Source organism: Balaenoptera musculus, chromosome 10, assembly GCF_009873245.2.
Source record: "Balaenoptera musculus isolate JJ_BM4_2016_0621 chromosome 10, mBalMus1.pri.v3, whole genome shotgun sequence".
Classification (NCBI taxonomy): Eukaryota; Metazoa; Chordata; class Mammalia; order Artiodactyla; family Balaenopteridae; genus Balaenoptera; species Balaenoptera musculus.
The window spans coordinates 27,421,419-27,435,151 of NC_045794.1; the positions used below are offsets into that span (position 1 = coordinate 27,421,419).

General features: G+C 38.0%; 1 protein-coding gene and 1 pseudogene across 5 annotated transcripts in view; one reads left to right on the forward strand and one right to left on the reverse strand.

The window, feature by feature from the left end:
* FGD4 (FYVE, RhoGEF and PH domain containing 4) overlaps nt 1-13,733 on the forward strand; it is a 211,256-nt gene that overhangs the window by 53,103 nt on the left and 144,420 nt on the right. The window contains exon 1 of one of the 5 annotated variants that reach the window (XM_036865385.1): nt 12,133-12,321. The exons of the other annotated variants lie outside the window; for them this stretch is intronic. Coding sequence (XP_036721280.1) covers nt 12,312-12,321 — 10 coding nt within the window. The 5' untranslated portion in view covers nt 12,133-12,311. Of the gene's footprint in view, nt 1-12,132; nt 12,322-13,733 lie in introns of those variants that run through there. 5 annotated transcript variants of the gene reach the window in all.
* LOC118901789 lies at nt 2,362-2,991 on the reverse strand (annotated as a pseudogene).

The window sequence follows — 13,733 nt, forward strand, 5'->3', positions numbered from 1 at the left end:
GAGGGGTGATGGCTCAGACATTTAGGGCTCTTTAAATCCAAAGGAGCTAAGCAGACGGGTAGCAACTGCATCAACACAAAAGAAAGCAGAGCTTACAAATACTTCTTATTGGAGTTTCTGATGTTAAAAATCTTTGCTGGTTGCCATAACAACAGGCTTTGGAAGACCTACCATCTTCACTCTTGTGACTGTGCCTTGAGGATTCCCTGGCTGTTACCACAGATTGTTAGGTGTCTGTGTATCCCCTGCTGATTTCCGAATTTCTATTGTGAATTTATCTGATACACAGGGCCCTTCCTCAGTTTTGTCTGTACCCCTGGTATGCCTTGCTAAGTTCTCCTTCCCTGGCCAGTCCTCCCTGATGGCCTGTGTAGGTGCTTATTGTTTTCTACTGAAAATGGAAGCTATTAAGTTTTTGTCATTATTAGTGGCTTGGACTCTAAGATCTGTCTGTAAGATAGACTCTAAAAAAAGTTTCCTGAGACTTAGAAGGTATGTTTCATTTGCTTAAATGATGGTTAAATTGATCCTAGGTATAATATATATATATTTTAAATTGAAGTATAGTTGATTTACAATGTGTTATTTTAAGGTGTACAACGAAGTGATTCAGTTACACACACATATATATATATATATATATATATATGTTCTTTTTCAGATTCATTTCCCTTATAGGTTATTACAAAATATTGAGTATAGTTCCCTGTGCCATATAGTAGGTCCTTGTTGGTTATCTATTTTATATATAGTAGTGTGCATATGTTAATCCCAAACTCCTAATTTATCCTCTCCCCCCTTTCCCCTTTGGTAACCAGAAGTTTGTTTTCTATGTCTGTGGGTCTATTTCTGTTTTGTATATAAGTTCATTTGTATCTTTTTTTTTTTTTTTTAGATTCTTCATATAAATGATACCATATGATATTTGTCTTTGTCTGGCTTATTTCACTTAGTATGATAATCTCTAGGTTTATGCATGCTGGACATTAAATTTTTAGAACAAAAAGTTTCTGTTACATTTCTTCATAATTATCTAGTCTATCATGACTAGAGAGAAGTGAAGTTTAAAATACCACTAAAAGGGACGTGTGTTTTGGTTATTTATTGTAGTGTAATAAACCACTTCAAAACTTAGTAGCTTAAAGCAGCAGTTTGTTATTTTGTGGTTCAGTGGGTTGACCAGGCAGTTCTGTTTTCATGTCCTGTCAGCTGGTTGCTAGAAAGGCTGTGGTCCTCTGAGGTTTGGATAGGAGCTCAGCTAGGACCCAGTGGCTGCGTAGGTCACCTGAGGTGTCGGGGTTCCAAAATGGAAGAAGTGGATGCTGCCCAACCAAATAAGGTCTGGGCCCAGAATTGGCACTGCATCATTTCTGTCCTATTCTAATGGTCTAAGCAGTAATAGGCTCAGCCCAGAGTCAATGTGGGAAGGGACGCTACAAGGACATGAGTACCTAGAAGTGTGTACACAAAATTTTAGAACCACTGGTCTAAAGGAAAAAGTCTATGAGGAACCTAAAATCTTTATGAGGGGTCAACAAAGGGTTGTACAGCCACATCCTCAAGGCCACATTTTACTGGCAATGCAGGATTTGATCTTTGCCCTGAGCCATTCCTTCCTTCCTTCCTTCCTTCCTTCCTTCCTTCCTTCCTTCCTTCCTTCCTTCCTCCCTCCCTCCCTCCCTCCCTCCCTCCTTCCCTCCCTTCCACAAGAGCCCAGTTTTTGTTTTTGTTTTTTAAACTTTGGGTTTGTTTATTTATTTATTTATTTATTTATGGCTGTGTTGGGTCTTCATTTCTCTGCGAGGGCTTTCTCTAGTTGCGGCAAGTGGGGGCCACTCCTCATCGCGGTGCACGGGCCTCTCATTATCGCGGCCTCTCTTGTTGCGGAGCACAGGCTCCAGACGCGCAGGCTCAGTAGTTGTGGCTCACGGGCCCAGTTGCTCCACGGCATGTGGGATCTTCCCAGACCAGGGCTCGAACTGGTGTTCCCTGCATTGGGAGGCAGATTCTCAACCACTGCGCCACCAGGGAAGCCCAAGCCCAGTTTTTTTTTTTAAGATTTATTTTTTATTTATTTATTTTATTTTTATATTTTTGGCTGCATCGGGTCTTTTTGGCTGCATTGGTGTTGTGGAACACGGGATCTTCATTGAGGCGTATGGGATCTTCCGTTGCGGTACACGGGTTCTATAGTTGAGCCGTGCGAGCTCAGTAGCTGTGGCGCGCTGGCTCAGTTGCCCAGCGGCATGTGGGATCTTAGTTCCGTGACCAGGGCTCGAACCCACGTGCCCTGCATTGTAAGGCAGATTCTTTACCACTGGACCACCAGGAAAGTCCCAAGAGCCCAGTTTTTTTATTTGATCATTTCTTGCGTATGAAGTACTCCTCGATGACATCCTTGGCCTGAGACTGTTTGCCATAGTCCCTAACCACCACACAACCAACCACTTTACGGGGTTTTCCCTGTCAATTTTACAGGCACCTACCCATTCCCCTAGTTTCTTGTCATCAACCTTAATCAGGTTGATTTGGTGCTCAGCGCAAAGGGCCTCCACCAACTTGACTTACATAGGCTCATCACAGTTGGATGCAAACGCACAAAGATGGGCCTGGAGCTTGTCTAAGGCTTTGGCAGCTTCACGAATTCCACATGCTAGGCCATCGTGGATGAGGGCGGTCTTACAGCACCTCTTGCAGAGCAGTATTAACATCCATTATACCTCTGGCAGCAATGGTTTTCTCGGCTATGTTGGTGGCTTACGGGTGGAGCTGAATCTTGAATGCACCCTGGACTCTGCCACAGCAGGGAAAGAGCTGCCTGGAGCCATTTCTTACTTTGAGCTTATTTTTTGCTAAGATGCGGAAATGAGCAATGGTTTTATTTTTGAACCCGTCAAATCTGACCCCTTTATATTTCCTCTAAACTCTGTTTGAAAAGGAACCAAATGGTGCCTTTTTTAGTTCATCTCACTACACAGGCAGTTAAAATGAATCAGTTGATACTTTCAACTTTCTTCCTTGTATTTTCCTTAGTCAGATCATTGAGTTCATTAGGTACCGTTTCCACCTTCCACATCACTGCAGGCAATGATTTGCTAATTGTTCTCACAGTACGTAACTTGGGTCCCTTTTCCTCAGGTGCTGATACATTTCTTCACTTTTTCAAATCTTTATTAGCAACCTCCTCAAAACTCTTCCAGCTTCTGCCCACCACGTGGATCCAAAGCCAGTACATATTTTAGGTTTTTGTTGCAGCAGAACCCCACTTCTGGTACCAAATTTTGTTTCAGTTATCTATTGCTGCATAACAAATCACCTCCAAATTTAGTGGCTTAAAACAACAATGGTGTTTTTGCTCACAATTTTGGGATTTGGTAGGGTTTGATAAGGACAGCTCACCTTATCTCACAGTCTGTGTGCTGTCAGCTGGGACAACTTGATTAGGGCTGGAGGATTTATTTTCAAGATAGCTCATTTTCATGCGTGGCAAGTAGGTGCTGTCAGCTGGGCATTTTTTCTTTTCCATATGGGCCTTTCTCATTTCATGTGGCTGTTTGGACCTGCTCACAGCATGGCAGCTGGACTCCAAAAAGAAGGAGGCAGAAGTTGCCAGGCCTCTTAAAGATTTAGCCCAGGATTGGTACAATGTCATTTCTGCCCTTTTTCCTTTGGACAGTCATAGGCCCAACCCAGAATCAAGGAGGTGGCAAAATAGATCCCACCTCTTGATGGGAGTAGTGACAGAGAATATGTGGCTGTCATGAATCCACTCTACTCTGTTAGGGTTTTTTTTTTTGACAGTACTGAAAAGGCACTCTTGGCTCAAGTTATGAGATGGTGGAAAATAATTGCTTATTATTTGAAGTAAGGTCATAAGCTCTGGAAGAAGGTTAAAAGAAAACTTTTATATATAAAGAGCATTTCGATATCTGTGAAAATTTTAAATGTTATATTTTACTGGTGGACAAAAGTCATTTTTGGGGGGTAGAATTAATTTCTAAATTCCTTCTCATCCACAGGGAGATCAGCTCGGTGCTTTGTGATCACCTAGAGGAGTGAGATAGGGAGGGTGGGAGGGAGACGCAAGAGGGAGGGGATATGGGGATATATGTATACATATAACTAATTCACTTTGTTATACAGCAGAAACTAACACACCATTGTAAAGCAATTATACTCCAATAAAGATGTTTAAAAAAAATTCCTTCTCATCAGAATAATACTCTTTTTTTTAATTTCATTTAACAAATGTTTATTAATTATGAACTCTGTGCCAGGCACTGCACTAGGCATTGGGTAGCCAATATTTATTTATTTATTTATTTATTTATTTATTTACTCTTAAGCACCTTTGGTATCAAGATTTGTATGCGACAGGGATGTCTGAATGCACTTATGTATCTTATTTGGTCTTAACACTGACCTGCTTATTTTTAGTAAAAGTTGCCTTCTGTGTTACCAAATGTAGAGAAATAGTCCCCTTCCAAAGATTCCCCTTCTTGAAATAGGGACAAAATGCTGTTTAAGAGTTGTGTGCGATGAAAGGGGGACTCTGGATGCTTTGTTGAAGTGATTGTGGTAAAGCAGAGGGTGAATAATGGGATGAAAGGATCCCAGGTTTTTCTATCATTTGGAACTTTTGTGTGCCGCTCTTTCCAGATTGGCGAGAGAGGACAAAACAGACGATGGTAGCAGAAGTTGCCCAAGCTTTTGCTTATTTACCCAAATCATCTATTAGGTAAGCTCATACAGGCTAGTAAGTGACTTCCTGAATTTGTTAAGCACTTACATTAGTAAATTTTTCCCTATCCAATTTGGAGCTCTTAAAATCAAATTAATGCCCTATTACAATAGTGATTCAAAAGAGTTTAAATACATCTTGTAGCTTTAAAATTCATACAATCTGACTGGTATTAAATCTTTGACCTTTAGTTCCTTTTTTAGCTTTGATTTCATGCTTTTGGGTTTCGTTATACGTTATCTTGATAACACTGATAAGTTGTTAAATATTGAAATAATTTGAGCATGTTTTCTTTAATTAGATTGTTTATAAAAATGTTTGGGGCAACACTGGTTTCCCTCACTTGCTTTTAGTTTTACTCTTCCACAGTAGTTGTCAAGTGTGACTAATAATTTGCTTCCTCTTTCTGTCTCTCCTTCGTTCTTCTTTATATGTTTTTCTTCTTTATTCTCCTACTACCCTATGAAGTCTGGTGGAATGACATATTCAGGAGTGAGATAATGGGTGGTGTGGATGAGATGATTATCATACATGTATTTATGATTCTGTATGAGGAATCCTTCTAGCTTCTTCTTCTTTTTTTTTTAAATTTTTTTTCCAGCCCAGAAGGTCCACCATTCTTTTTTTCTTTTTAAAATTTATTTATTTAACTTTATTTATTTTTGGCTGCATTGGGTCTTCTTTGCTGCGTGCGGGTTTTCTCTAGTTGTGGCAAGCGGGGGCTACTCTTTGTTGCAGTGCACAGGCTTCTTATTGCTGTGGCTTCTCTTGTTGTGGAGCATGAGCTCTAGGCGCGTGGGCTTCAGTAGTTGCAGCACGTGGGCTTAGTAGTTGTGGTTCGCGGGCTCTAGAGTGCAGGCTCAGTAGTTGTGGCACACGGGCTCAGTTGCTCCGCGGCACGTGGGATCTTCCCAGACCAGGGCTCGAACCCGTGTCCCCTGCATTGGCAGGTGGATTCTTAACCACTGGGCCACCAGGGAAGTCCCTAGCTTCTTCTTGATACTCTTCATCCAACGTCAAACTTCCCTGGCATGATATTACCAACAGTTTAGAAAATGATGCCTATGCTCTTCATTGTCAGAAAATATCATCTTCTGTTTCTTTACAAATTAAAGTTCCATTTGTTTTGGGGTGTCCTAGTTACTCATCAATCCATCAAGCAATTAGTGTGAGTGTGGGAACCAGTAAAGCATTCTGGGGACACTTAGGTGAATAGGAAATGGTCACTGTTATTTGCTTCTTACTATCCGGTCTTCAAATTCTTCCCCCTCAGTCAGATTTGAAAGCTTGGCATGGTTTTCTGAAGGCTTGGATTAGACACCTGTAGAATGTTGGTGGGGGGCGGGGGGGGAGGTTGCTGAGTTATTTTGTTACTCTCCTGTCTTCACAACTGTACTTCACTTGTCATTAAATAGGACCTTACTTATTTCAGGGTTTATACAACCTACTGTAGTCTCACTATTTTGAACTCCAATTGTTAAGAATGTATTTTTGTATGTATTTAAAAATTGTCCTTTATTTCCCTTGGGTAGGTACATAAGTTCCTGATTACCTTCCAGGTATTTTCATAGAATATTCATTTCTGGACTAACTAATTTTAATCCCCTTCAGATTTTCTCATATCCCGCTTTTCCCCATAGCTTTATTAGTAAATCGTCCAAATAGTTACATACATTTACATTCAACAGAATTATTTTTCCACTTGACCTGCCCCCCATAGATACCTAAGCAGCAAAATTCATAAAACCTTTTTAACCACGAACTCTTTAAAAATATAATTCGTAAAATTAGAGCCCTTCTCTTCTACTGTTGTTGCATAGGTAATGCACAGGTTTGATACATAGAGTTAATATAATCAAAAAAGGGAGGAAGACAGTGCTGCATGTAATTGGAGGATACTTTATCTGTTTTATACCTTCAATCTGCCTTGTTTATTGTTTTAATTGCAAAATGCCCTATGGTGCCCTTTCATTTCTTTGTAAATTATATAAAGCCAGTCTTTCAACAAAATCTGCTTATTTGCCCCAATGGGTATATTTGTTGTGCTTGTGTTATTCTTGATTTTTAACTCTAGTTAACCAAGATCATTTTGACTCCCAGAACTTGTTTGAACTACCACTTTTTATTTTGGTAGCATTTACAAGCTACGTCTAGTTCATCATTTGGGTTGCTTTTAAAAAATATACCCATGAAATCTATAAAGTGCTGATGAATGAAATCAAAGATCTAAATAAATGGAGAGACATACTGTGTTCATGGATTAGAAGACTCTCAATATAGTAAAGATGATCTCCCAAATTAATATAAAGGTTTAACACAATTCTTATCAAAATTCTAGGAAAATTTTTGTAGGTGTGGATAAGATTATTCTAAAATTTACATAGAAAGACAGAGTAACTAGAATAGCTAAACCAGTTTTGAGAAAGAAGAACAATGTTGGGAGAATCACTCTCCAGTTTTAAGACATTTATGTGGCTATAGCAATCAAGATTATGGTATTGCCAGAGGGATAGACGAATAGATAAATGCAATAGAAAAGAGAACTTGGAAGTAGCCTCACACAGGTAGAGCCAGCTGATTTTTGACAAAGCTGCAAGAGTAATACAGTTTGTCTCTTCAACAAATGGTGGTAGAGCAATCGGATAGCTATAGACCAAAAAAAAAAAACCCCAAAAACCCTAAACCTTAGAATATATCCATAAATTAACTCAAAATAGTTTATCAATTTAAATGTAAAACATAAAACTGCAAAACTTTTAAAAGACAGCATAGGAGAAAATCTTCAGGACTTAGGGCTTGGCAAAAAGTTATTAGCCATATATACCCAGAGAAAACCATAATTCGAAAAGATACGTGCACCCCAATGTTCATTGCAGCACTGTTTACAATAGCCAGGACATGGAAGCAACCTAAATGTCCATCAACAGAGGAATGGATAAAGAAGGTGTGGTACATATATACAATGGAATATTACTCAGCCATAAAAAAACAAAATAATGCCGTTTGCAGCAACATGGGTGGACCTAGAGATTGTCATACTGAGTGAAGTAAGTCGGACACAGAAAGACAAATATCATATAATATCACTTATATGTGGAATTTTAAAAAAGGGTACAAATGAACTTATTTACAAAACAGAAACATACTCACAGACTTAGAGAATGAACTTATGGTTACCAGAGGGGAAGGGATTGATAGGGAGTTTGGGACTGACACGTACACACTGCTATATTTAAAATGGATAACTGGGACTTCCCTGGCGGTCCAGTGGTTAAGACTCCACGCTTCCATAGCAGGGGGCATAGGTTTGATCCCTGGTCAGGGAACTAAGATACCGCGTGCCATGCGGCGTGACCAAAAATAAAATAAAATTAAAAAAAAAAAAAATGGATAACCAACAAGGACCTACTGTATAGCACAGGAACTATGAACAACCTAAATGGGAAAAGAATTTGAAAAAGGACACATGTATATGTATAACCGAATCACTTTGCTGTACACCTGAAACTATCACAACATTTTTAATCAACTATACTCCAATATAAAATAAAAAGTTAAAAACAAAAAACAGAAGTAGAGTCACAGATGTAGAAAACAAACTTATGGTTACTGGGGGATAAGGCGGGAAGGATAAATAGGGAGATTGGGATTGACATATACACACTATTACATATAAAATAGATAACTAATAAGAACCTACTGTATAGCACAGGGAACTCTACTCAGTACTCGGTAATGGCCTATATGGGAAAAGAATCTAAAAAAAGAGTGGATATATGTATATGTATAACTGATTCACTTTGCTGTACACCTGAAACTAATAACATTGTAAATCAACTATACTCCAGTAAAAAATTTTTTAAAAAGTTATTAGCCATGTGACCAAAAGCATGAATATAAAAAAAAAGACTGATAAATAAAATTTCATCAAGGGACTTCTCTGGTGGCACAGTGGTTAAGAATCTGCCTGCCAACGCAGGGGACTCGGGTTCGAACCTTGGTCTGGGAAGATCCCACATGCCGCGGAGCAGCTGAGCCCATGTGCCACAACTAGTGAGCCTGCGCTCTAGAGCCCTCGAGCCACAACTGCTTAGCCCACGCGCCACAGCTACTGAGCCCATGCAGCGCAACTACTGAAGCCCACGTGCCCTAGAGCCTGCACGCCACAACTACTGAAGCCCGTGCGCTCTAGGGCCCGCATGCCGCGGCTACTGAAACCCGCGTTCTGCAGCAAGAGAAGCCACCACAGTGAGAAGTCCATGTGCTGCAACGAAGTGTAGTCCCCACTCGCCGCAACTAGAGAAAGCCTGCGCACAGCAATGAAGACCCAATGCAGCCAAAAAAAAATTCATCAAAATTTAAAACTTTTGCCTGTTAAAAGGGTGAAAAGAGAAGCTATAGACTGGAAAAATATTTGGAAACCCTATATTTGACAAAGGACTCTTATCTAAAATATATAAAGAACTGTCAAAACTCAACAGAAACAACTGAAACAGTCTAATTAGAAAATGGGCAAACAGCATGAAGACACATTTCACCAAGAAAAGATATACAGACGACAAATGAAAATAAGCACTGTGGACACTCATCATATAATCTAACATTTGCACTTTGGAGCATTTATCCCAGGGAAATGAAAACTTAGATCCACACTAAAACCTGTGCAAAAATGTTCATAGCAGTTTTATTTGTAATAGCCCAAACATGTGAACAACCTCATGTTCATTAACATGAATGGCTAAACTGTGGAACATCCACATTATGGAATTCAACACAGCAATAAAAAGGAACACACTATTGATGCATACAAGAACTTGAATGGATCTCAAGGGCATTAGGTTGAGTGAAAAAAGCCAATCTCAAAAAGTCACATACTGTATGATTCCACTTACAAAGCATTCTGTAAATGACAGCATGACAGTAGCTTACTATTGCAGAGGAAGCATGGTTTAGTGACCAGACCTTAAACCAGAATTCTATTTCTGGTTCAAAGTGACCTTGAGGGAAGTGACTTCTCATTCTCATAACTAACAAGCAAATTAAGATAAAACTGACTATTGCTCTGGTGAACTATAGGATAAGTTATTCTAAAATTATTCTAATGTTTTAGGCTATGTATAAAACTCTTCACTTACAAGTAGATTAAATACAAAGTTTTGAGGAATTTAGTTATGGCAAGAGTCACATGAAGTAGAAAGAGGAAGTTTGCTTTAGCAGGCATGAACAGTTTTAGTATTTGAGTTTGGGGGTTAAAGTCAAGAAAACTCAGACATAGGGTAAAAGTTTTTCTTATCCTTTCACAGGTTAGTAATTTTGGGAAAACTTTGGGAGAATGGCAGGCAGTTTGCATTTTAGAGATCAGGTTTTGAAGTTAAAAAGTCCAGGGTTTGAATTGCAGCTCTGCCAGTTACTGTCTAAGTTATTTAACTTTAGTTCTCAGTTTTGCCATCTATACAATGGGGCTAATTAACGCCTTTTTGTTAGGATTGTTATGAGAAGGCTATATAATAATACAGAGCTGTAATTACTGATGATAATATTAATTTTATCAAGACATGGAATGGAATGACGGTGGTGTTAGGAGCAAACAAATAGCTTTGTTTACTCTTCTTCTATGAAGATTTATTTTTAGCCACATAATAATGGGTTTTTTTGGCTTTATAACAAATTGGTTGATATTGTGGTTCCTAAAGCTGTTCTTAATGTGTGACTAAATTGATCAAAATCACTTGATTTAAAGCCAAGAGGGATAAATCTGTTTTTGTAAAATCTAGCAGACCAAAGTATAAGCAGAAAACTAAGAAAAATAAAAGCACACATTTATGAAATTTTATTTCAGTGCAATACCTGTAACATGTTTCTACAGCTATATTCACATAATATCTGAATGAACAGTGAAAGGGTTCAGTTAATTATAAAGATATATTAAAAATCTACAATGTACAATGTCAAATTATCAGAAAATATTCCATATGAATTTTCTTTTTCTTTGCCTGCTAAACTGCAAAAACATTGAAAAAGAGGTCAAGCACCAGAGCCAACATACTTATTTGGATCCTTCCAGCCCTGGTACACTGTAGCAGAGCAGAACAGTTCCAGTTTCAGCCAGTCGTTCACTGGCATGTGGTCAGTTTGAAGTTCCTCTCAACTACAGAGAAGGAACCAAAAATGCTGACGTCCTCATTTGACTTCATCACTCATGCCTGAGCACATACACCAACACTTCCTGTGCAAAACCTACCCTGACTCTGCAGAGGACACTCTCAGCCCTCAGCTGATCTGGGTGGGGATGCTGCCTTGGGTTGGTGAAGTTTGGAAAGCGTTAGCCCTCGGTTGGATACCTCACACTGTATGAACATGCCATGTCTCATTACTATACCTTTCATTTCATAGAGATAAGCTTTCAAAGCTTATAATAACAATATTCATTGATCGTAAGTGATTGTTACAGGCCAGTTAGTAGCTCTCAAGACCACCACCCTGTGAAAGTAGTATACTGGATGACAGCACGTTTAAGAAACAGCTAATTTAGAAATATAATGCTATGGAAATTGAACTGAAAAAAATCTGTCAGAATATCTGAAATGTATATATCTTGCCTCCCTAATATCAGTATGTCTGTATCTATCCTACCTTAACACTCCTGGCCTCAGTTTTCTTATCCATACAAAGGGAGGATTTCTAAATTTCTAAGGCTTTGTGATTTTAGCATGTGTTTCTCCAAGTAGTTTTCTCCATGTTTCCACTTCTGGGTTCATAAGCTACATTAATGCTTATTTTATTCTACCTGTCAAAATTTCCTCAAGTACTGTCAAGTACTTTAAGGTAATACACTATTTTCAGTTTGTTATTCTTTCAGAAACACAATAATTTGAAGAAGTGCTGTTGCACAGTTGTACTGAGTCTAGATATTATAGTTTGATTCTGACTACGCCATCTAAATATCACATGAAAGGGAAATTACAATTTGGGTTGAAATTTGCTCATTGGTGCCTCTCCTTTAAAATCCTGATTTTTATTTTTTTTAAAGAAGAAGTCATTTGGGATTGCTAGTAACCTGGGAAGGAAATAGAAGGTCCCTTTGCTTGGGGGGAGATAGATATGGTTTTGCTATTCAGCATTTCTTATGACTTATGACCATGAAAAAATATGCTAAGATTCTTTATGACCTAGTTTTAAAGGATAGTTTGTTATAAATTTAAAGACTATAACTACAATAAAATCACAGGTAGTTGGCCCCATCCTTCCCATTTTACCACAGTATTCTAGAGTTCTCTCACTACATTTTGAAATACCTTCGTGGAATTTTGAAATTTGTTACTTGCGTAGTTCTTTGAGGCTGCATCAGTGCTAGAAGAGGAGTTATGAAACATAGCTGTGCACTTCCCCTTAGTTAGTTCTTTACCATGTTGAACAGAAGATATGTGCCTGTGTGGTGTCTAAATACAGAATGCCTATAGATTTTACCCACAAGTTGTATATCCAACGAATTCCTCCACAAGCAGGAAATAAGTATGATTAATCAGAAGAATAAAAGGCACTGCTGGATGTTGTTTGAAAGGAATCCTTTATGGGGGGCTGTGAGTATTGTTGTTTTTGCAGTTTCCATTTTTGAAATATCTTAGGTTAAAAACATTTGAAATTTTTGAGTATGCAAAGTATATGAGTAGATGAAGTAACTGTTATTTGTCTCTTTGTTTACTACTAAATTATAAGTAATTTGTATCATTATTGAAAAATTATCCTGGCTCTTGTCTAGAATGGTTTCATGCTGTGATTTTAGCACAAAGGTACACTTTTTCTTATTTTCATGGCCCAAGTACGATTACTTGAGGTAATGGCATTTCTTCCTGTGGATTCATAGCATAGCAGTGTTCCCTGAGAGCAGTGAAGGTGAACTGTGCTTTAAGTGCAATCACTGTTGACCTTTCTTAGCTGAGCCTTTTTATTATAACCTCATTCCTTCTATTTCTAGTTTCTATTTCTCCTCCTTCCTTCTGTTTCTAATATGTAAAAGCTACACTTCAAGTTTCTTAGAACTTATTTGTGCACTTAATATTCTCTCATTCATCAGTTATTTGGGGATAAGATTCCCTCTACTTCTAAAACATCAGCAAGGTACACTGGTAATGCACAAGGTTAAGAATTTCTTGAAGTTACATATGATTTATTGGACTCTGAAGTCAGTTGACTTGCCTAGATCCTCCTAGCGTTGTAGCTTTAATGTTCTCATAGTCTTTTTCTATTTAACTGAAAAACAGCGTTAGATGAATGTTTTGTTCAGAGAAACATTTTTAAACAGATATTTTTGATTTGTAGTAAGGAGAAAGAAAATAAAAATTTAGGTGTAACTACTGATAACATTTTGATGTGTTTTTCCTCTTTGTATCTGTTGTTTGGCAAAGCTGAGGTCGTAATTTACATGGATTTTTAAAATCATCTTTCCCCTTCCCACGTAACATTAGATGTTTCACATTACAAAATTTCTTAGTAAAAATTCAATAGCTGTATGATATTCTGTTAAAAAGTAGTACTTTAATTTAGTTAATATGTCCTCCATTGTTAGATATTTAACATCTTTCAAGATTTTGGATTATAAATAACTGAGAGAACACCACCATTTTTTAAAGACTGTCTTTGCAAGGTGCCTTGGGGGGGAAAAGTCCCATTGTGTTTGTATTCTTGATTTAAGGTATTAATAATAGCTATACCTTAGAATTTTAAGGACATTGAATTAGGATTTTAAACAAACGTGTTAGGTTCCATGTTTGTTTAAACTTACGAATCACACATTTTAAAAACTTTTACTTCTGTGTGGCAGGGAGCCTATGTGCTAGCTATTTTTCAAATATAGATGACATTGCTTTCTTCATAGAGAAAAACTGGAGTGGGATCTATAGAATATTTGCAAATAGGTGATCACTGAGGAACATTGAAAGAGAACTTCCCTAACTAAGGCAGGTTCTTCTATGCCACAAGCCTCATGTGAATG